Genomic DNA, 25,027 nt, shown 5'->3' on the forward strand with positions numbered 1-25,027 from the left:
AAATCGAAGTTCATGCGGGCATTTTTCTCTGTCACTCTAATTAGATCTTAGTAAGAGTAAAAGAGAAAGATCCCCGCAATTTTGGAAATTCGGTTCTCGCTGTAGGCCTAATCTTAATCAGGGTAACGTAATAATGTTGCCATAGTGAAATTATTATTTAACTGCTATCTTAAATGTAAACATGTAAATCATGATATATAGGAAATTAATAACAGTAACGCTGTTTCAGTAACTGTTCTAGCAACTGTTACTTCAACGACTGTTATTTCATCAATGACAATGATACATCCAAGCTGATCTTCATCCTCATGCAGTGCAACGTCTCTGGCGTAATTTCCGCATCTTCGATGCCACCGTTCTCACATATTGCATTTTGTCGGGAAACTATAATAGTGGAAGGTGCAGCTCATAAAATACGGCGTTGCGTGAACAAAATATTTCCTGTGGCAGGATTGGTCCTTAGGACCCAAGATGGATTTAAAAAGTGGAGACACTAAGATTTTTCATGTAAATTTTTAGGGGGGCCTCTCAACTTTATTTTGACATCTATATCATTTAAGCTACTAGGCCTAGTGTGGTATCGTTTTCGTATATATCGGGAATGTCGAATTTATTTATGGTATTATATTGACACCATTCTGAAGTAAAAATATAAAATATGAAAAATAAACATTTTTTCAAATTCCTCTTCACACTAAAATCACTGAACCAATTTAGTTAAAATTTGGTATAGAAATAGTTTGAGTTCCGGGGAATAACATAAGGTAGCTTTTATCCCAAATCATTCCTTAAGGGTGTGGAAATTTGTATGGGGAATCAATAACCGCTGAACTGCTTTTGATGAAATTTGGTATAAGAAGAGATAGCTTAAGTCCCGGGGAAGAACATAGGACAGTTTTTATCCCAAAAAGTCTCCCTTGAAAGTGAAAAGGGAGGTTTTTTTAATACTACGTCGGTGGCAAACAAGCATACGGCCCGCCTGATGGTAAGCAGTCTCCGTAGCCATGTTCGCCTGCAACTGCAGAGAAGTTACATGCGCGTTGCCGACCCTAACCCCCCCCCCCCCCCCCTCGTTGAGCTGTAGGTTTTTATGGAGAATCAATAACCACTCAACCGATTTAGATGAAATCTACGTCTATATATGACGACGACGATATGATATTTGACGACCGGTTTGGCCTAGTGGGTAGTGACCCTGCCTACGAAGCTGATGGTCCCGGGTTCAAATCCTGGTAAGGGCATGTATTTGTGTGATGAGCATGGATATTTATTCCTGAGTCATGGGTGTTTTCTATGTATTTAAGTATTTATAAATTATATATATCGTTGTTTAAGTACCCTCAACACAAGCCTTATTGAGCTTACTGTGGGACTTAGTCAATTTGTGTAATAATATTTATTTATTTACTTTATATATTTGATTTAGTTGAAAATGACACCAAACTTTGAATTAAAAATGCCACCTGCATCACAAACCTATGGCTCTACTTCTTAAACATATCTTAGGAACACAAAGATTAATTCTGCCAAAGGAAACCTTTTGTTCAAAGAACGCCGTATTTGACTGTTTTATGGCTTGTGCACCACCACTATAATGCTACAAGTACTATATTGCATCTACAAGCGCATATTGAATGTTTGACGTGGAAAAGATTGCTTCTATTTCTCACAGACATTTTCTTGACTACTCCAGTCATAAGGGCCGGAGGTATGGTGAATTGGGACCAAATATAATGGCTGATGTTGATATATATAATTATCATATAATTATCATGATTCTATTCTATTATAATAGTACCTGGGCGACCGAGCCTTGCTCGGTTATAACTATTTATTGTAATATGGTGGTATATAGGTGATAATCTTAACTACATTTTTTTACTAAATTTAACTTGTCTAAAACAATAAAAAAAAATATAAACTTGAACATATAAAAAAAAAAAACAAAAGTTAATCACCGGGCGAGATTCGAACCCGTAACACTCGTTTCTAGCCGTCCGCGTCTTACCCTGCTGGACCAGACGGAAAGTGGCCGGCAACACGAAATTAGCGACCATATTCTGCGTCGAAAGAAAAACGCATGAAAACTCGAAAACACGCGTTTTCCCAAACATAAGACTAATCTAGATCGATTGTATACCCCCAAAAACCCCTATATACCAAATTTCAGCGAAATCGTTAGAGCCGTTTCCGAGATCACAGAAATATATATTATATACAAGAATTGCTCGTTTAATGGTATAAGATAATAGTATATGCGAACTAGAATCAAACAAAATATCGTTACATGCTGCTCGGTACACGTATGTGTGCACCTAATACAAATGTTACTGGGGTAATTGAGGCAAGAAGGCGAGGTTTTTATATCGTTTGTAATTTAACTGAAAAGTAACTCGAAATGGTTCGTGTAATATTACACACGGTTGCGTTGCCAGTTCTTTTTTATTTGAACTTGGCTGCACACGCTACCGCGTGTCTAGAATAACTACCGTGTTGTCTACTGCATAATATAATTGTGGATCAGTTTTTTTTATGACTTTACTGTTAATACTTTTGAATTCACCTTTAAATATATTTTTTCTTTCAGATTTTGAACGGTATGCTGAACTTCTGAATTCCTGTAAGTACTTTAGATTTCCTAAATTATGTATCAAAAACTACCTACGAGCATAAAGTCGCGGGCTCTTAGATATGAATGAAATGAAAACGAAGGTATTTAAAAAAAAAACATTTGAAATCGAAGAATCTTTCCGAAGAGTCCGAAGTTCAATGAAATTTTGGCCTTCGACATTTACTTTGATTCATGACATTATATTATTATTTTTAATTTCATAGGTACTCGTTTTAAATAAACTTTTAAACGAATTAAACCTCTTCATGTCCATTTGTGTACGTCAGGTTTTAACGTTAAATATGTACAACAATTTTTTTTTTGCGTTAAAATATACCTAAGCCCTCTTAGGACTTCCTGACGTTGGAAGTATCGACATTTTATCAGTATAATGTACAACAAAATATTCTATCTATCTACTACTTACCTAAAAGTACAAGAAGATAATAACGTACAACATCGAAGTTTGCCGAAAATTCCATCGTTCGAGGAGCGTAAAAAATGTTAGCGCAAAAATGTGGAAATTCCTCGTCGACACCGTGTAAAGTTTATAAGCGCACCTGGGTAACCCCACCCCCCCTTTTAGGGTGTATACGGCTGAGGCGCCTGTCAAACTGGCTTATTTGGCATGGCGGATGACTCGAATCGTACAAGGAAATCGTACTAGTGATATTGGATGGTGTGGCTGGGATCACTTGTGGTTTGTCTTTTAGACCGCTTTAATTGTGTCCGATCATTTTAATCGCGACATCATTGCACCAGCATAATGTCAGTATAAAATAAAATAAAATAAAATAAAATAAATAAATAAATAAAATAAAATAAATATTATAGGACATTATTACACAAATTGACTAAGTCCCACAGTAAGCTCAATAAGGCTTGTGTTGAGGGTACTTAGACAACGATATATATAATATATAAATATTTATAAATACTTATGACTCAGGAACAAATATCCATGCTCATCACACGAATAAATGCCCTTACCAGGATTTGAACCCGGGACCATCAGCTTCGTAGGCAGGGTCACTACCCACTAGGCCAAACCGGTCGTATAATTAAAGGAAATGACAAGGTCTGTGGCGATACACCAGCAACGCTTTATTTACAATATATGCAAGCAGAATGTAACTCGCAATTGCTCGCAGAACCGATGGCCGATGGGGCAGAAAGGTTCTCGAGTGGCGACCACGCCACGTACCGGAAGATGCAGCGTAGAAGGTTCCAGAGTAGATGGACCGGCGATCGGGTTAAAGTCGCGGGAAACCGTTGGGTGAGGGCAGCAAATTACCGGTCGTTGTGGAGATCTTTGGGGAGGCCTTTGTCCAGCAGTGGACGTCTTTCGGCAGCGATGATGATGGTGATGAATGTAACTATTTAAAATTCACTTCATAATGCATTCATCAAAGTAAATATTCACTATCAATACTGTATTACTAATTCAGTCTATACACGTCCCACTGCTGGGCACAGGCCTCCTCTCATGCGCGAGAGGGTTTGGGCTATAGTCCCCACACTAGCCTAATGCGGATTGGAGACTTCGTATACACCTTTGAATTTCTTCGCAAATTTATGCAGGTTTCCTCACGATGTTTTCCTTCACCGAAAAGCTAATGGTAAATATCAAATGATATTTCGTATATAAGTTCCAAAAAACTCATTGGTACGAGCCAGGATTAGAACCCGCAACCTCCGGATTGAAAGTCAGACGTCATATCCACTCGACCACCATAACTGTATTTTAATAAAAAATAAAAAACCGGACAAGTGCGAGTCGGACTCAACAGAAATACATCAGCTGTGAAATTTTCAACTGTCTAGCTATCACGGTTGATGAGATACAGCCTGGTGACAGACGGACAGACGGACGGACAGCGGAGTCTTAGTAATAGGGTCCCGTTTTACCCTTTGGGTACGGAATCCTAAAAATTACGGTACGACGACCGGTTTGGCCTAGTGGGTAGTGACCCTGCCTACGAAGCTGATGGTCCCGGGTTCAAATCCTGGTAAGGGCATTTGTTCGTGTGATGAGCATGGATATTTGTTCCTGAGTCATGGGTGTTTTCTATGTATTTAAGTATTTATAAATATTTATATATTATATATATCGTTGTCTAAGTACCCTCAACACAAGCCTTATTGAGCTTACTGTGGGACTTAGTCAATTTGTGTAATAATGTCCTATAAATATTTATAAAATATTTATTTATATTTATCTTACAATATCATAAGTACCTTTTCTCTAAAACTTGCGAGTCTACTTGCATCGGGTGCAACCCGACACCCGATGCAAGTAAGGCCCGCAGCGAACATGTTAATTATGAATGTTTGCCATCTCTCCTCTCCGTGTTACCTCGAGCAATATCAGGTGGTTTATGATCCCGGCGGATTACTCCGCGTTTATGCTGATGCAAGCACATTTAATTACTGAAGCTTTACGAGCATCTTTATTAAGCTTTCAGCACTAGTGCAGTAAACAGTTCATTGTGTGGATGAAAGTATATATCCCTTTGGTAAAAAGATCCTAGACTAAGCTCAGAAGTCAGGGACTTCAACACCTAAATGTACTTGCCTTTTGCCAATATTAAGAGGCCGTTATCGATTTTAGTCGCAAAAATGTCAAATTGATAGATTTAGCGTATGAAATTGTACAGTATTAGATTTTTTAACTATTAGAAATAACAAGTACTAGTTTCTATTAGCACGTCTGGTTATCTTTCATTTTAATAAATATTTTTTTTTGAAAACAGACTCAGTTAATTAGTAATGATTTTTTTTCTGGACTTTTTTAAACGCACGTAAAGCAGCGCAGCTTATTTGTAAATTTCGTAATGTTTGGACTGCTAAAAGTAATTTTGTATTACAACATATCCTGTACTTTAACTTTAATAAACTACATTTTTGTCATTATAAATTTGAAGTAGTGTAAATGAAAGTTAGACGAAATCAATTTTCTACAGAAATTACCTACTTCAAAGCAAGTGACAATTTCTCTGAAAATCGACTTAATTTCAACGTAATTTTGATACTTAAAAAATTTGATACTCAAACATTTGCTGAAACTGTTCTTATACATCATTTTATTTATTTAAACTTTATTGCACACATAAAGGAAAATGTACAAATGGCGAACTTAATGCCAAAAGGCATTCTCTACCAGTCAACTATCATTCAATCATTTTGTATAAGTTACTACCATAATTTTTTGAATTTTTAAAAACTGTCCCTTCTCGTCACATACTACCGGGACGCACGCTTGCGACCTCATTATTAAAAGGCAAGATGAAAAAACGTGCTAATAGGAACCAATACTTGTTATTTAGATATTACGTAACAAAAGGTGTACAATTTCAACAACTAAATCTATCAATTTTTAATTTTTGCTATAAAATCGTTACCGGGCTCTTAATATCATACGTGCTGTGTAAAGCCGTAGTCGACTGTAATTTTAGAAATGTGAATAATGCTATTGAAATTGAAATATCTTTGTTTTAAACTTGACGTCCATAGGGTTAGGTAATACAGTAACTTATAATATATATTTAGAGTTTATTTTACAATTAATAAGACAAAATAAAGAATTGGACAAAACAAAACATTACATAACGTTTATAAGTTTCGCGGCGGAACAGCAACAGGTGAGTCCTAACGCTGCGCCAGCGTACTTAGGATGCTGTTCGTGCTGCTTCGGCTGCGAGTGAGGAGTGACGCGCATCGCTTCCTCATGATGGCGAAAAATCAGTCTGTTCGTGCCTCAGCAAACATCGCGAAGATACTACAATACCGCGGCAACCTGAACAGCATCCTAATTATTATTATTTTTTATGGTAGAGGAGGCAAACGAGCAGACGGATCACCTGATGGTAAGCGATTACCGCCGCCCATGGACTCCTGCAACACCAGAGTTGTAAGTGCGTTGCCGGCCTTTAAGATGGGAGTACGCTCTTTTCTTGAAGGTTTGAAGGTCGTATCGGTAAATTTCCTAATGATGCGCCAGTTTGGATTACCGCTGGTCCCCGGCTTGCAGACTTGCAGAGGCCTCTGCTAATTGGTCGTTCCGTATTTCAAATTTTGCAATGCTCTTATTGTTTTTTCAAATCGATAAAATTGAACTTTTGATCTGCTCGCAGAGTAAAAAAATTGTAACAAATAACTTCTACTCTCACACTTAAACACTGATCAACTACATGTAAACAAATATCCTATGTAGTGTGGAATAACATCTATCAGCATAGAGACGCATTTTAAATGAAATCGCTTGTTAGTATGAAGATGGGTACGCATGCTTTCAGCTTTCCGATGCGTACGCATCTTCAATATCTTCATACTAACGAGCGACTTCTCATATATAAAATGCGGCTCGATGCTGATATATGTGATTCCACCATTAAAAGACTCTGAAATATAGGTATTTTAAAATAGGGATTTGTGGGGCATCAAATAATAAAATACACTTCATTTTATTGTAAAAAACAATAACAATATTTAAAACGTACGTAATGGTGGTCTTACGTCATAATTTTATCGACATCGACAAGTAAGTTACATTTGTTAAACCGGGGTATGTTGATAACACTAAATGACGCAAACTAAACTGAAACAATCCTCTTTAAAAGACTTTGAAACATAATTTGAAAGAAGGACTTGAGAGGAATCATTAATTATCTAGGTACATAACACACAACATTTTTTCTAGATAATTTATATATGCGATCGTTGGGGCAAATAGCGCCTGTAAATATCCTCCCAAAATGGCAGCTGGTCATCTTCAGGATTGGCGCAGAGCTTCAGATCTTCGCCAATGTCCAAGTAGTTTTGCTCTTCTAAAGTAAATGGTGACCACTGCACTCCTAGGCTGTCATCCGGGGTTGGGTTACTGAAAAAAAAAACATCCTTACCTTATATCTTATACCTTTAAACGAGCAATTCTTGTATATATATTTCCGGTATCTCGGAAACGGCTCTAACGATTTTGCTGAAATTTGGTATATGGGGGTTTTTGGGGGTAAACAATCGATATAGATTAGTCTTATGTTTGGGAAAACGCGTGTTTTCGAGTTTTCATGCGTTTTTCTTTCGACGCAGAATATGGTCGCAAATTTCGTGTTGCCGGCTACTGTCCGTCTGGTCCAGCGGGTTAAGACGCGGACTGCTAAACGATTGTTACGGGTTCGAATCTCGCCCGGTGACTAACTTTTGTTTTTTTTTATATGTTCAAGTTTATATATTTTATTTTTATTGTTTTAGACAAGTTTAATTTAGTAAAAAATGTAGTTAAGATTGTCACCTATACACCACCATATTAAAATAAATAGTTATAACCGAGCTAAGCTCGGTCGCCCAGGTACTAATAGTATAAATGCAAATGGACAAGTATAACATGGACAGATTGGTGGCCGCTTTCGGATGAAAGAAGCGCCTGACGTCCGTTGGCGTCCGTCCGTTGTTGGGTGGATGACATTTGAAAAATCTCGGGACACTTCTGGATGCGACTAGCCCAGGACCGGGATAAGTCGCGTACACGAAGAGAGGCCTATGCTCAGCAGTGAGCGATTTAGATGAAAGGCATGGAGATAGTTTGAGTCCCGGGAAAGGACATAGGATAGTTTTAATTACAAAAATCATCATGTCGCGGACAGAAGCTAGTATTTTATACACGCGAGACACATATTGCCAACTCTTGCGCACTTCAAATTTTTATCAATTTACCTGGAATAGGAATTCATAATATTCAGATGTATGTATTGCACAACAAAAAAAATTTAAGACTGTCAGAGTTTCTTAATGGGGGGCGGGGGGGGGGGAGGGGTTGTCAGATAGAAGTGTAGTCTTCGTGGTTCTGAATAGACATAACCCAAAATTTGATGGTTTTTCGAAAAATAAATAAAGAAGCAACCACATATTTATTTCAAAGGAAACTTTTTGCAATCAAATATATAACCAGTTAGGTAAGTACTAGGTAAAGTTGCTCTGCCGTAAACCTTACCCAAATTTAGCAAAGTTAGTCCACAATTTAGTTACGTTGTCAATCATTTGGAACGTCTTCGTGCCCGGCTCCGTCCTCTTTATCCGGCCTTTGCACGGGAACAGGTAGGCCAGCTCGTCAACATGACACGTCGTCTTCTTGTCCCCGACTACCTTCCAATATCCAAACATGTTCGCCATTATGTTCCGTTCCGACTTGCAAGTAAATCGGTAAAAGTATAACTTGTTCGAACTGAATCTAGCGCAGACTTTCTGCCATTGAATAATGTCGTAAACCATCGCTGCCATGGAAAACATTTTGACCAGTTCATTTATAACGTCAAAAGTCATTTTCTTGTCCTGGAAATAAAACTGTTTAATTCTCCGTCCAACCTCAAATTGGTCTACTAACGTACAGTGCCAGGTTATTGGTCGAGGGACGTATTCTTCTAGAAATTGGTTAAATCTTGGCATTAATACGGTAAAGTCATTTCTACATGTCATTATAGCAGTCATTATGCCTTCGTCCTCCACATAGCCATTCATTACTTCGACTCCCTCATGTATCCCGCTTCGGACACCATCATATGAATTCCCACTCCAATACCTTTCGATATTGTCAAAACTCTTCTCGCTTACGACTGCAAAATAGATTTCAGAAGAATTCTTAGCTTTGATCGCCATTGTTGTTGGTATTTGTAGATTAATCAGGGAATCAACTGGTTGGGCTTTGAAAAATTCATATAATACTTTGTTGTCAGACGAATGGCAACCTAACTGTTTCGCTAAAGCTAAAACCACTTCCCGAGGTTCGAATGGCATCGACCAAAAGCAAGTGCATGTTCCGCTTTGCATGATCGCTCTGCGGAATAGACCTTTAGTCATTGGTGACATCAAATGAAACGACACGCAAACGCCACCAGCGCTGTTTCCAAAAATTGTGATATTTTCAGCATCTCCTCCAAAAGAGCTAATGTTTTTCTTAACCCATTTCATGGCTTGTACTTGGTCTTTCATTCCAGCGTTTCCAGGCGCGTCTTCGGAATCAAGGCCAAGGAAACCTAAGACTTCAAGTCTGTAGTTTATTGTGACTAAGATAACATCATGTCTGATGAGGAATTCTGGTCCATACATGTCATCGTTACTGCCTCCTATGGCAAAACTACCTCCATGGATGTAAAACATGACTGGCAGAGGCTTTTCTGGCTTAAGATTAGGCGTGTAAATGTTGAGATAGAGACAGTCCTCACTTCCCCAGGGGGTTTTTGTTATAGGATTCATTTGGTAGCAGATTGGTCCAAAGTCTTTTGCGCTTCGAACGCCTGTCCATGTTTTTGGCGGTTGTGGCGCCTGCAAGAATAAGATAATTAAAAAAAAAAAACAGTTATTTGTTTCAACTCTTTTTTTCAAAATTGTTCAATGTTTATTTTTAATTTAGAATATCGCGCCTTATTTGAAACAGTTTGACACTTGACGGCTTTTACGTTTATGTCACTTTTACTTGTATTATTGTACTCCATGACCCATGACAACAATTTTTACAAGTGTATTTAAAAAAAGTGCCGCAATGTTATGGACGCTGTTTAAACCATCCATTTCGTTGATGTTAACCGCTTGATGATGATGATTTAATTAAAATTAAAGCAATTTTTACTGAATTATTGTTAATTTTCATTTAATTTATCAAAAATACAACAATGTCAAACTTGATGCTAAATCGTATTCTCTATCAGTCAAACATAGGGCCAAACAAATAAGTCGGTAAAATTCTAAACTATTTAAATATAGGTTATGAACAATTTTGTCGATTACCGGTAACAGACTTAAACATATTTTTTTAACACGATGCATGTACACCCTCCCTGTTCTAGATACATATACTCGTATAATTCTCAACATATCTTTATTAAGCCCTAATTATGCCTAAATATAGCCTAAATACGCCGTGACTTGCTTAATAGCATGGACACATAGTGAATAGAATTTATTAATGAAGTGACCATGCATCTATGCAAGCTGGGTGTACGAGTATCTATTTACTTAAAGAATGATCTGAGGCGCTGTACTTATAATATTAGGAATAAGTAAACTTTGCGTAACCTTATGGAGGCCCAGAGCGGACAACCGTGGCGGTAGACCACCGCAGCGCTGGGTAGACGACATCTAACGACACGAAGGTCGGGACTGAATCGGAACTGGATGAGCACTGAGTAGGTCGGGACATATCGACAGGAGTGGAAGAAGAGGGAAGAGACCTACATCCAAGATTGGATCACCAAAAGGCCACCATGATGATGATGACCCTTACCTTAAATCTCAAGTCTCCTAGTGGTGGCTCAGCATACGGAATTCCCTTGAAACTATAAAAACTGCCGCCATATTCGTTTTTCTCATGGCTACCTTCTAACACGCCTTCACTTACACTCACTTTAACCATTTTTTATTCGAAACCTCAATTTGTATTGGTTATGTTGATTTCAAAATTTAAATATAACTTAGAATCGATTATTAGGTAGAATATTTTTTGAAATTTTCGCGCTTTGAACACATATTATAACATATTTATATAGGGTCTAGGTCCATCGCGAATTTATTTTGCTAACTTTATTTTCGACTCTTCGACGCAGGTTACACTGATGGTAGCGAATAACAGATGTCGCTGATTACTCAGCAAATTGTCAAAACCAAGATTTGTGTAAAACGACGAAAAGTCTATGAAAATAAAGGTAACGAGATTCGCGTTAGAACCAATATAAACACATTTTAAAATTATGCTTCTTGTTTTAAATATCGAAATAATTTCTTAAAACGCGGTTGAACCAGCAACGGTCGAAGTTGAAGTGATACATCTACGGAAAGTAGTAATATATTCATAATTAAACGTTAATATTTGCATTCAATACGTTCGTCCTGATTACATTTACATATATCATCAAGTATATCGACATTTAATGATTATTCGTATAGGTAATAAAGAGGCAGGACTTTGGACGAACGGGCGTTAACTTGACAATGTAAAGAATTATTTATTCAAGGAAATTATTTATACAAAAAAAAAGACTCATGGTTTTATTTGGATTGAAACTGTAGCAGCATCACATGTAGGATTAGATAAAGATAGTTTATTATTCATGTAGGCATATTACAATGCGCTTATAAACGTCAAATAAAGCTACACCGGCTCTAACCCTACACCTCTGACCCGAGAAAATTTAAATCCCCCCCTCAAATGGAGGAGGGTATCCTAATATGGACACGCCGCTGCTTATTTACCTGATTTTATTGCTGCTGAAGTTTTTTCTCTGTAGGTGCCTTGGTGAGACATACAACATCCCAAGTCACATTGGTTCGGTTCAGAGTTACCTCAAGATCTACGGACGTTAAGGCAGTGACTATTTTTCACTTACGTACTCCTCACTTACTGACAGATCTTAGTTTTATTTATTGTCTTCACGTTGTCCCGGCATTTTTGCCACGGTCCATGGGATCCTGGGGTCCGCTTGGCAACTAATCCCAAGAATTGGCGTAGGTAGGTTTTTACGAAAGCGACCTATCTGACCTTCCAACCAACCTTAAAGGGGGTAAACTAGACCTTATTGGGATTAGTCCTGTTTCCTCACGATGTTTTCCTTCACCGTAAAGCGACTGGTAAATATCAAATGATATTTCGTACATAAGTTCCGAAAAACTCATTGGTACGAGCCGGGGTATGAACGCGACCTTCGGATTGCAATTCGCACGCTCTTACCGCACGGCCACCAGCGCATTATTTTTATTTATTGTATATATTTTTATTATTACTTTGTTTTTACCTTCAGAACCTAGTTTTCAGTTACCGCTCTAGTTAGCTGGCTACAAGTGGCTCATTATATCAAGGAAATTGACAGATACAGCGGTAACAACGACGCCGCAACAATAATGCAGAATATGTATTAAAATTATAATAAAATTACATTCACTATTAAGATAAGAAGAATTTGATGGATTGTCGTGTTTCGGAATGTCAAAAATATACTCTAGGTCCATGGGGTCCCAGTGCAGACAAGATTTTTGCAGAGATCGCGAAGCGTCTGGTTGACGCAACAGTTGACCGACGAGCTGGCGGCTTCCTCACATAGCACAATGCCTGCCAATCGGTCCAATTCGAAGACACATTTAAGATATTAGAAAAATCTTTAAAAGATCGATAACTAAACGACATTTCAAAATTGGCGATTATTACGACTCTGCTGTGATCCCAATAAAATCTATTAGATATATTTTCTAACGTCAAAAGACATTGGTTGCCCGAATCGAGCTGCTTCTGTCAATTATACGTATACGACATACAAACGGGTATCTAAATGAGAACTTATCGTTATCGTATCTCATTGTTCGAATCGGGCCGCTAGTATAATTTATATGCTTACATAAACTTTAGTAATGATATTCGTGTTTAAGTAAACATTTGGTTTGAAATAAACATTCATCAACATTCCACAAATGTCTCGCTTCACTAATCCGCGACTCATTTCGAGTCGGTACAGATTAGTTCCAAATATTTGTTTTACCCCGTCTACATTAAATTGCTTATATCATGCTTTGCTAGCAAATGAAATAGAAGTTATTAGATGAATATTTGGGTTTGATATAGCTGATGTGTTAGAAATTTTGGTATTGAAATCAAACTAAAGATACGAGTGATCTTGAGAGTTATAATGCCTACATTTGGTAGAGATTAAATAAATACAAATTTTATATTGCTTATTGCTTTCTCTTTTTCTTCTTCTTTGAAAATAATGTCATTTGGTTATACATTATGTATCTTTAGGTATTTAAATAAAAGTAAACAAAATCTACCCTAAAATGGCTCCTTAAGCCATTTGAGGGTAGATGAAAACATTACATGATCAAAATAAATAATCTAGGTTAAAGTTAGGTTGTTTAGTTTAGTCACAGGTACAGGCGGTTTTTTATTTGGTTGGTTAACTAATAAATGTTATAACTACCTGAAAATGTACAAATTGTTTGTTTACGTTTATTTCAATATCTAAATATAATAGCTACAGTTTTTTTTTATACTACGTCGGTGGCAATTAAGCATACGGCCCGCCTGATGGTAAGCAGTATTCGCAGTTTCCTATATTAATACACATTATGTATTTATATACATGATATTATTTTATTAACAACCTTTCATGAGACACAAACATATTAAATATATCAAAAACGGGTCACTCACGTATTTTAAGCTGAAAAACGCTCGACATGTTCCACTGCGTACCGAGTAGTATCGTCAGGAGCTTACGTTGGCGGACCGGCGCAGATTGCGAGCCGCAGCCCCGCAGCCCTGCGCGCCCGATGACTCGGCGCGGGCGCCGCCGGTGGCAACATGTGTACATGACTTAAAAATACGTGAGTTTTTAAAATATCTAATATGGACAAAATTTGGTGTGGAGATATTTTAGGCCCCGAGAAAGGACATAATAGGGTAGTTTTTTCAATCATAATTTTCATTTTTCCACGCAGACAAAGTGGCGGGTAGAAGCTAGTGTTAAAATAAACGAAGAACCAATCCAGAGAGCTTATCATTACATACTTCTTAGTGCCACTTGCACCATCCCACTAACTCGAGGTTAACCGGTTAAACCGTTAACTTAGTGTCACATTGTATTGGTAACCAGGTTAGTGATAAAGGGCCACTTGCACCATTCACTAACACGCCCACAAGAGAGGTGGATTAGGGAGATAGTGAATGTCATCTCGCTTTGTGTGGTAGGGCACAGCACAGCGGATGTCATTCAAGATCAGAGCAGAGCTCAACTGGGGAAGTACCTCCACCTTACAGAAAACCGCAGCCAAATAACACTAGACCCTACTCATAGTGTTGTGTTCCTGCCGTTGAGTAACGGTGCCAGAGCTCAACGAGGGGAGGGAGGGTTGTTAGGGTCGGAAACGCGCATGTAACTCCTCTGGAGTTGCAGGCGTACATATGCTACAGAAACTGATTACAATCAGGCGGGCCGTATGCCTGTTCGCCACCGACGTAGTATAAAAAAAATGTCTGCTCGTTTGCCTTCTATATTATCATAAAACCCACGGAATATTAATGCATTATCACTGTTAATTTGCAAACTTAGTTTGGCCAGGAACGGGATATAGAATCTCAAAACTCGACGCCAGCTGAATCGAACACGTCCTTCCAGAAGGCCACTGCGTCGGCGTCCAGTGATTGTCCTACTCGAATGAAATCGGAGATGTCGACGTAGCTCTCGGAGTTGCTGTAGCTGGGAACCACAGCGCCTAGTGAACCGTCAGGAGTGGGGGTCCTGGAAATAAAAACAAATTGAGCAAGGGTAATTAGTAAGACCAAGCTGAATCTTCACATAAAATTATGTAGTAACAGAATGGGGAAGTGCTGTAAACGTAAAATTCATATGAAAATTATGACTTTTATTGTGGAATACTAATGGGGAATTAGTGCGGGAACGAGCATCATATGTCGTAATGTAAATATTGTAAACTTTCCACGCCATGTAATATATAGTTATTTATGATACAAGTGTGGGAAGTAGTAAATTAACAACGAGTGTACATATGGCCCTTTAAACTTTCAACATAGGCACGAAAAGTGATCACTAGTGCAGGAAAGTAGCACCGTATATACTGTAAATAACTATTTTTAACATACTACTTAAACAAGATGCGTATGCGCAACCTTTCCTGTATTATAGTAGCACCATATTTACTGTAAAATTAATCTCTAAACAATTCTCAAATTTCAAGCATTACCTATCTATACCTTTAGAAACGACTTTTTTAAACGATAATATAAAATTTGCTTTCAGACACAAATTGTGCTTGTGTTTTCTTTGTGTCTCGCTTCAGAGCAGCACGAAACAACACTCTATTTTTTATTTGTGACCGAAAAATTAAATGCACCATGTACGAGTAGAACCAGAAAGGAAAGGATATTGTTTAATTCCAGGTAGGTACAGTCAGCATCAATAGAGACTGAGAAAAAAACCATGTATAACAATTGAAATGGCATTAACGTTTAATGTTTTAAACAGTTCCGTAAGCACCTATCGAACAAAACAGTAAATTTTACTGTGCCGAAAAGACAGTAAGTTTTACTGCTTTGATTAGATAAAATTCAGTGACTGTTCGTTTATTTTTATCGTTTTTTCAATACTTAGAAATATACAAACAGTAAACGTAACTGTTTCGTATTTTACTGATTTTCAATCATTTGTTGATATTGTATAAAACAGTTAATCTTAATGAAAATCACTTTAATGTGTGCTTAACCATACTTTGTTCCAGTGCGAATGAAACAGTGCGCCAAATGTATCTGCCACCCTGGAATATGCCAATATCTCTATAGTTTGCGTTGAAAAGCATAGTTCGTGACATCCACAATGACGCGCAGATTTGTCAAATCTAACCTTTAATAACATGGAAATACGAATCAAGGCACGCTTCGTCGTGAATAACACGATCTATATCCGTTACAGTTTAATTGTTCTACACATAGAGACATATCTCGTTTAACACGCAGTAACGTCTGCGAACGATGCTATTAAGCTTAGAATAAATTTAAAAGTGCAAAAATTACTGCCTTGGAATTCTCCCATATGGTGGGAAAATTTTCTGCCTATGGATGAGGTCTTGGTGGCTCAGATAGCAGAGCGCTGGAGTATCGATCCAGTGGCCGTGAGTTCAAGTCTCACAGAAGGCAGTAATTATTCCACTTTTAAATTTATATCTCGTTTTGTTAAGTTATTAGAGAATGGTAGATACTTTTGGCGTATAATCTTATCCGTTACTTTTGATGCTAACTATACCTACGCAAAGTAAATAAGCATTATCTTCATAAGTAGATACATACCCATATTTGGCAAAATTGGTGAAAACCTTGCACGCCAACTGGATCATCTGATATCCTTTACCATTCTTGTCAATTGGCACGTTCGCAAAGTTGGCCTGAAACAGGTACATCAAGTCGTCCAGATGACTGGCCCCGGAGATTCCGTACTTAGTACCCGCAGCACCGAAAATGTTCCTTTCAGAAACACAAGAGAATCTGTAGAAGTATGTCTTGCTGTTGTTAATTTTGGGTAAATGATCAAGAGTCCTGTGTATGTTATAAACAAAACATGCATCATTGACATATTTCACAAACTCCTTCATTATATCATTGTTAATCGGCGTCTTTCCAAAGTAGTGCTTATGTATTTTATCAGACAGTTCCAAAACAGTCTTCGGACTGCATTTGTAAAGAAGTTCTCTTGGTACCAATATTTCTGGATATCTGTTGTAATCGTTCAATAAGAATTTTTCAAAAGATTCTATTCCAATGAGACATTCTTCACTAGTATGTCCAATAAATACGTCTACTTCATTGCCGGTTCCTTTCTTCAAAATTTCTAACGGTTCTTCGATCATGAAATACTCTTGACCAAGATTCTTTTCGACAACGGGTGTGAAGTGATACATTTTTAAAAGGTTGTTCGCTTTTTCTTCCAAACTCACAACGCAGGGGTTGGTCAGCACTAATTTCTCAGCAGGAACACTTTGCAAGAACTCGAGAAGCTTTTCCGGGTCTTCAGTTTCAAGTCCGAGAATTTTTCCGAGTGTGAAGGCTCGCCTAGCTGGTTCAAACGCGACAGACCAGTCACAAATTGGTACGCCACTCATTGGAATAGCTCTATTGAATAATCTTTTTGACATTGGTGATAAAACATGCAGCAAAGTAGACGCTCCGCCAGCACTTTCACCAAAAACAGTCACATTAGAAGCATCACCACCAAACTTAGCAATGTTTTCTTTGACCCATTTTAAGGCTGCTACTTGGTCCTTCATACCCGCATTGCCAGGGACATCTTTTGTGTCAAGGCATAGGAATCCGAAGGCTTCTAATCTGTAGTTGATAGTAACCAGGACTACACTATGTTTGACTAAAAAGTCAGGTCCGTAGTGGGAGTCGTTACCAGAGCCGCTTCTGTAGCCACCTCCATGGATGAAGACCATGACAGGGAGAGGTTTGTCGGGCGTAAGGTCTGGGGAGTACACGTTGAGGTACAGGCAGTCCTCGCTGCCTGGTATGAACTCTTGGGTGAAAATGTCTTGTTGAGGGCACATTGGGCCGTGCTCTGTTGCGCTTCGGACTCCATCCCAAGATAGCGGAGGTTGAGGCGCCTGAAGTAAAATTAAGAGCAATGAAAAATCTTTTATATTAGATTAGAGTTGCAAAATATAATCAAGAGTGTTACGAAAATACGAAGAAACAAACATGGGGAAATTATTCGCCACAAAACATTACAACATAATGCTTACTAATATCTCTAGATTGTGTCTCAATTACTGTTCGGAGCAGGCGCCGACCATTGAATGATAGTAATGTAGGCTGACTGATATGATAATAATTCTTTACCTTGAATCTCAACTTGCCTACGGGCGGCGCGGCGTAGGGCACTCCTTTAAAGCTGTAGTAGTAACCATCTTTGGTCACCACCTCGCGCCTGTCACCTTCCAGCCAGCCCTGCTTTACTTGCACTTTCACCATTCTGAAAATAATACCTAATATTTCAAAGAAGTTTTCTTTACAATTCCGTTGGGTAAAGTCAAGGCACGACCGGACGTGAAGACCTTTGCTCAGTAGGTGTTGTATGACGAGTTATCGGTGTGATAAAGCTAGCATTTAATACCACGCAATTGAAACAGACAGACACACTGTCATCATCTCGTTGTCGTGTGGATGAATGCCGTCTTATTAATGTAAATGATTGAGCAATAATAATGACGATGGCTAGTAATAGTTTCATGGTCATAACATCAAGCTGGCCACCGCTCACCAGTGACTAGAAATTATACTGCATGTCAAATAGTTATTTGTGCAACAAGAGAGGAAAGTTGGTTTTTCTTGTGAGTGTTGATTTTGAGCCCTGAGTAAGCGAAAGATTCTAAGTTAGAATCTTGAGCGTAGCGAGGGACTCAAAAACGCCAGATGTAAAATAACTTTGCTCTCGCTCACTCACATTATGATAGTAGGTAACGTATTTACAGCCACAGCACATTCAGATCATAACAACTTTTTACGACCGATATCACAATTTAGCACTGATAATAAATAATAAGTGATAGGTGACAATGAAATGAGGTTATTATAAAATTAGTGTCCGATATTTCATCTTTTATAATTATATGTACCTAATTGATCAAAATATTAATTTCAAAATGGCCGCGGGGGCCAAGCGCGCCCCGTGCAAAAACTTAGCGGCGCGCCTTATGGCCCCTCTACACGATGGCCCAGCGTAGGCCAGTCCAAGGGACGCATTTATGCGTTAGAGGGAGCAAGTAATATTGCTATCTCATTCCACCGCATAGCTGCGTCCCTTAGACTGGCCCAGGCCGGGCCATCGTGTAGAGGAACCCTCACATGATCACCGATAACCCATTATAGATAACCCATTATAGAAGGCTGGCCAGTATTTTTCTCAACGCATTAGCATTGCCATTCAACGTGGCAATGCGGCCAGCCTTCTGGGCACACTGCCCATCAGCAGTGACTTGAAGGACGTGTTTTATTTATAGGACCTTTATCTTGAGTTTATTTATAGTTTGTATTATTATTTTTAAGCTTATGTATAATATATTGTTTCACATTTTGTTGAATAGAAAATATATATAAAAAAAATAATTAAAAAATGGACAGTTGTTCACTTACTTCACTAGTTAAACTGCATGGTTAATAAAAATGCGGTCCAGTTATTATTCCGTAAACAGCACGTAATAATTAACCAAATTAAAATAGTAATAGAGTCAGACCAAGATAAGTTGGCAGCAATTTTGACAGCCCGGATAGTGCAAGTGTTATTTTGAACGTCAAACTTCTATTAAATGAAATTATGACGTTTACTTAACACTTAACTTTAATTCATAAAAATATTCAACAAACATCAGTTTACTCCATCCAATTCTGATAACAATGAAACTTAATTTTGTACACCAAGATATTTATAGAAGATACATAAAGATAAAAACAAACAAACGTACCTCCTCGACGGCCTCGACGCGGCGACTGGTCTCTACTCGTACAACATAGTGGCCAGTTAGAGATAAATGTCTTTGATGATAACTGCCACTTAGTGTATATTGATAAGACAAACATTATAGGGTCTATTCGACTTGTAAAAGTTACAGATGTGATGAGGCTATTTGTTTATACTAACTACGGTATAAAACACCTTTATATAGTCTAACAAGGAAGGTTACCCAACTGTCCGACTCCGATTTGATTCATTTTGATATATGTTATAGAGTAGTCTAAAATAACGGACGCGTATTTTTTTTTAGCTGCCCTAACTCAAAACCTATTGGGAGAAATAATTTCTCCCAATAGGTTAAAATAAGATTTAGTAACTTTTTAGTACTTTGGAGGACAATTATTGTCCTCCAAATTACTAAAAAGTTACTAAATCTTCTAACTCCTATAGAAAGTGATGCTCAAGCAACTTGCTAGTTAATGGCTGGTTTGAGTATATGTTTGAAAGCAGCAAAAAATAATGAGCACGTGTTTTGTTATATCGGCTAAAACTCATTTTTTCCTAAAAAAATCGACATTCGAAGTTTTATAATATCTTATCACTATAGTTACACATAAAGACGGGTGTTTTATTAGGAAAACTTGAGTTTAAGCAGATATAACAAAACACGTGTACATTATTTTTTCCTGCTCTCAAACATATACTCAAACAAGCCATTAACTAGCAAGTTGCTTGAGCATCACTTTCTATAGGAATTAGAAGATTTAGTAACTTTTTAAGTAGTACTTTGGAGGACAATTTCTCCTAATAGGTTGAGTTTGGGCAGCTAAAAAAAAATACGTGTCCGTTATTTTAGACTACTCTATAACATATATCAAAATGAATCAAATCGGAGTCGGACAGTTGGGTACCCTTCCTTGTAAGTCATCATCAATGGTCTTTGAGTCTATTACATGGTAAGCCAATACGGGACCTGCAAACACGACCACAAGCCAGGCAGGTGTAGTGTGTCCGTAGAGAAGTCGCGCTGATGACGCTTGGCTCGCTTACTTGCAAGTGTCTCAAACCACGCTTCATCATGGATTTTACGTCCGTCGAACACAAAATTACAGCCAGATTCGAAGAATGATTAAGATAGATAGATAGATAGATAGATAAATCATTTATTTGGCAGGTGCAAAAACACACAATATAAAGTTTAAATCATCATAAAGAACACAAATTATTACAGGAACAAAATAAAAATAGCACAAAAGAAAATTGAGACAACAAAATAGGCATAATTAATAAACAATAAAATAAAATAAAAGTACCTACCTACATACTGTGTGCGTTGCAGCAGGACAAAAGGGTCACGGCTCAGTGATACTCTTCACTCTTTCGAGTAAAGCACTGGTTTTCTGCCGGAACCCAGGTCAGAGCAGATGTATAAAATGAGGGTATGTGTGTGTTACATGTTTATAATATATAAGTCGTATGTGATAATAAATAAGTCAGCAAGGGTGTGAACAGTGTGTCTGCCTGCCATCTCCACCATGTTAGATTCTGAAATCTGCGACCAAAAAGCCGTATGGAATACCAGCGGTTTGACACGTGTAAGTGTAAGACACGTTTAAGATCTTGGAAAGATCTTTAAAAGATCGATAACCAAACGACATGTCAAAATTGACGTTTATTTCGATTCCGCTGCAATCCCAATAAGATCTATCTACGATATTTCCAACGTCAAAGTGACACTGGTTGCCCGAATCGAGTTGATTCTGTCAATTATACGACATACAAATGATATCTAAATGAGAACTTATCTAAACCAGAACTTATCGTTATCGTATCTCATTCTTCGAATCAGGCCGTTACACTATATCATGTTTGATATACAATATCACGGTTTTTTTACCAGGCATTGTTGAGCTATTTTACTGTATTCATGCCACAGGCATTTCATGCATGTGGATTTGTCATAGGTACACAATAGGAAACGCAAAGATATCCAAGTTTCATAGTGTGGCAAATGAAAACCCAATTCCCGTGAATCCAATTTCCCTGGGAATCCGACAAAGCTGAAACAAGGAAAATAGTAGGATATTTTGCATGGATCCCGTAATCAAATCGGCCACTGATATTTTGCATATATACCTTAGGTATCTAAAGGAAAGCTAGGAGAAAAGTAATCCAAATAAGTTTGGGAATGGGACATGCTTAAGCAGTTTTTTTGTCCTTTAGTATTCGTAAAGATAATGTTTTATGACAATCGGTGCAATTATATTCGTCAACTATACAGTATACACGGATAAGCAGGGATCGGAACCGGTTTTTTGCAAAAAATCGAAATAACCATATATTTCGGTTTATTTTATACTCAAAATGTAGGACTCAGTTGTGTTTTTAGCAGAGACATGTCAGTCGCTTCGCTTGACAGACAGATGAATTGTGCGAAAGGGAAGCCATGACGTATATGAACAAGCCATAAGTGCAAAAGAGGCAGACTACATATGAGAAAACGTAACCAATTTTGAGTTCGAAGGCGGCCGAGGCGGCCAAAATCGTATTGCCGTATTTTTTAACGTGAAAAATATAAGCGAATCAAAAAGAAAATTATACATTAAGTAATTCAGTGACGATGGTGTCATGTTGTGTGCCGGGTTGTAGTATTTCAGGGCCAAAAAACCCAGGAAAATACTCATTTCACAGGTAATTATGATATTCCTAGCGAAATTTTCGTAACTATATTTTATCAAATTAACAGCATAAAAAGTTTAAAAAACCAATTATAACAGTTCATTATAAGTTTTTCTTCAATTGTGTGTTAATATTTCATCATATTAGTCAATAATTTAGAATATTTCGTGTAAAAACCTAAACTGTTACTTTACGCTAGGGCTTGACAATATGTTCATATGACTGTATCGATAACTTGTCGGTATATTAGTAGGTATGGAATTAGTTGTTCACAAGACATCATTAAGATATTACCTTTATAACCGACTTAAAATAATAACGATTGTTATAATACCTTTTTTGAACGTGTACATGTTTAGCGATAAATTTAAACTTCACTTTCCAACACAGTACTTACATTTTAACCACTTTTCCACGGCTTTGCCGCCAACACAAGGGAACACAAGACAGCGTATACTTGTACACAGCGTATACACATCCAAGCCAAAAGGCGCGAAATTCAAATTTTCTTTGGTAAGTCAACTCTTTGCGAACACATTTTCAAACAACTTCAACTTTATCATTTTCAACTTTTTCAAACACATTTGAAAAAATAGTCGATAAAGCAGTTAAACATCGATAGATTATTAATATGTTGTAACATGACATCACTATTTTTGTTCGCACATAGACAATTTACGCACACACTTGCATTTCATTTTTGGTCACACTTTCCAAGTTTGACAGTCGTTCTATACTATCCTATTTCTATGGTTTTTAGATAACGACTTCGTATTACTAGATTGCCCGATTAGACATCCGCGTTCTAATTTTCAAAGTGCTCGGTACGTTAGGGGTTATGAAAGTTGATCAGGAATCAGGTGACATAGTCAACATTACATAGAAGACTGTTAAATTAATTATGAAACGATAGACAGTCGTTAAATTCAAAGATATTTAATTAAAATTCAAACTTCACAAATGTATTCTGCAAGTTGGCGTCTACACTCCATTTATAGTGACATGAAGTTTCAATGTCTTTAATGTCAATTTAATACATATTAAAAATTACAATACAAATAAAATACAGAGCTAACAGTAATTTTAATAACAAACACAAAACTAGATAAAGAATAATAATATATACAAATGTAAAAATAATGGAATCAGAAAACACAAATACAAAATTAAATATTAGTTATTAAAAAAATTAATTTGATATATAATTTACTTTTTTTATTAATTAATTTATTCCCGAACTAATTAAGCTTTTAATTTTTTTTACAAATGCTTACATGGTACCCAACTGTCCGGTTCCGATTTGATTTATATTTATATATGTTATAAGTAGTCTAAAATAACAGACACGTATTTTTAGGGTTCCGTAACTCGAAAGGAAAAAACGGAACCCTTATAGGATCACTTTGTTGTCCGTGTGTCCGTCCGTCTGTCTGTCTAACCCTTTTTCTCAGGAACACGTGGAGGTATCAAGCTGGAATTTATACCAAATACTCAGGTCTACTGGCCCTTAGAGCCGTTTATGCCGCAAATTTTCGAACTAATATTTATAGCTGACAGCTGGACACTTTTGCAACAGTTCTGCCTAAGGAGATTCTGTTCCTTGCCTTATCCTTCCATAAGTTAAGACTTAGGTGAGAGAGGTTCTAGAATCTGGTCAATGATGTCTCATTTAATTATCTCATTAACAGGGTGTGTTTACGTAGCAAATTTGGTTTCTCCAAACATCATAAAACCTATAATGTTTCATACCTACTTAAATACATATACTACAGGAAACTATCAGCTGTAAAATTACTGGTAATTAATTCGTTAGCACCTTATATACAAGTAAAATGTGTAATTTAGTTTTATTCTTGTATTTTAGGTCTCGTGAAATAGGGTACAATATTTGGGATATACACGCGATTCACGTCTTCAGTAACAAATGCTGTTTTCACCCGACTCATCGGTATATATTTCTCGGAGATATTTCATAAATTCCACCCAACGGTTACGCTTTGTACGCTGGTATTTGAATCATTTTTGCCATTAACATTTCGATATCTTCCTGAAAATTTCTTTATAGAATATTCAGTCTAATAAACATGAGTTTAGGTATCATTCTTGCTTTTTAAAAGCTTGTCTCTTACGACGGTTTAGTTGTAAGTTGGTGAAGGATAAGGCTTAGGTTGTATACAGTTTCTGATACGGAGTAAATACATGTGATCGTTATTTGCTTTCAATGTTACTTACAAATATGCGAGGATATAAATTGAGTGAATGCGGGTTTGTTATGATATGTTACAGTACAAATTTTGTCAGAATAAAGTAAAAACATGAATAATGTACATTTTTGGAAGAGGAAGATTCATATCAGGGACGTCAAGAATGCCGCATTAAATTGCCTAAAAGGTAACTTTATCATATTTCTAGAAATCTGTCATTAATATCGAAAAATTTGCGTGTACCTACAAACTAAAGTAGATAAAATGTTCTACAAGAAAGGTTATATACATTTTTGTAATAAAACTATTTTTGACTTATGTGCTTCCCAAGTTGTGCTACTACACAATTTTAAGGGTTCCGTAGCCAAATGGCAAAAAACGGAACTCTTCTAGATTCGTAATGTCTGTCCGTCTGTCTGTCCGTCCGTATGTCACAGCCACTTTTTTCCGAAACTGTAAAAACTGTACTGTTGAAACTTGGTAAGTAGATGTATTCTGTGAACCGCATTAAGATTTTCATACAAAAATAGAAAAAAAAA

General features: G+C 37.2%; 3 protein-coding genes across 4 annotated transcripts in view; 1 reads left to right on the forward strand and 2 right to left on the reverse strand.

Annotated features, from left to right (window-relative positions):
- LOC133522492 (uncharacterized) overlaps window positions 1–25,027 on the forward strand; it is a 440,383-nt gene that overhangs the window by 74,486 nt on the left and 340,870 nt on the right. For both annotated transcript variants that reach the window (XR_009800064.1, XM_061857844.1), the window contains exon 2: window positions 2,588–2,620. The gene's annotated coding sequence lies outside the window, so the exon portion shown is untranslated. The remainder of the gene's footprint in view (window positions 1–2,587; window positions 2,621–25,027) is intronic.
- On the reverse strand, window positions 6,084–12,031 carry LOC133523061 (juvenile hormone esterase-like). The gene is made up of 3 exons (XM_061858569.1): window positions 10,887–12,031; window positions 8,601–9,928; window positions 6,084–7,490 (listed from the first exon to the last, which is right to left on the reverse strand). The coding sequence occupies exons 1-3, from the start codon at window positions 11,013–11,015 to the stop codon at window positions 7,316–7,318; spliced, it is 1,632 nt and encodes a 543-aa protein (XP_061714553.1). The 5' UTR covers window positions 11,016–12,031; the 3' UTR covers window positions 6,084–7,315.
- LOC133523062 (juvenile hormone esterase-like) lies at window positions 13,253–19,748 on the reverse strand. Its single transcript, XM_061858570.1, has 4 exons — window positions 19,616–19,748; window positions 17,994–18,126; window positions 16,449–17,758; window positions 13,253–14,886 (listed from the first exon to the last, which is right to left on the reverse strand). The coding sequence occupies exons 2-4, from the start codon at window positions 18,123–18,125 to the stop codon at window positions 14,724–14,726; spliced, it is 1,605 nt and encodes a 534-aa protein (XP_061714554.1). The 5' UTR covers window position 18,126; window positions 19,616–19,748; the 3' UTR covers window positions 13,253–14,723.

This window comes from Cydia pomonella, chromosome 11 (genome assembly GCF_033807575.1).
Source record: "Cydia pomonella isolate Wapato2018A chromosome 11, ilCydPomo1, whole genome shotgun sequence".
NCBI classification, from domain to species: domain Eukaryota; kingdom Metazoa; phylum Arthropoda; class Insecta; order Lepidoptera; family Tortricidae; genus Cydia; species Cydia pomonella.

Excerpts from the sequence above, each read along its gene's own strand:
- LOC133523061 (XM_061858569.1), bottom strand. The coding sequence starts at position 11,015 with ATGGTTAAAGTGAGTGTAAGTGAAGGCGTGTTAGAAGGTAGCCATGAG. Across the intron at positions 9,929-10,886 it reads TAGGAGACTTGAGATTTAAG|GCGCCACAACCGCCAAAAAC; the intron begins GTAAGGGTCATC and ends TTATTCTTGCAG. Across the intron at positions 7,491-8,600 it reads ACTAACTTTGCTAAATTTGG|TAACCCAACCCCGGATGACA; the intron begins GTAAGGTTTACG and ends TTTTTTTTTCAG.
- LOC133523062 (XM_061858570.1), bottom strand. The coding sequence starts at position 18,125 with ATGGTGAAAGTGCAAGTAAAGCAGGGCTGGCTGGAAGGTGACAGGCGC. Across the intron at positions 17,759-17,993 it reads TAGGCAAGTTGAGATTCAAG|GCGCCTCAACCTCCGCTATC; the intron begins GTAAAGAATTAT and ends ATTTTACTTCAG. Across the intron at positions 14,887-16,448 it reads ACCAATTTTGCCAAATATGG|GACCCCCACTCCTGACGGTT; the intron begins GTATGTATCTAC and ends TTTTATTTCCAG.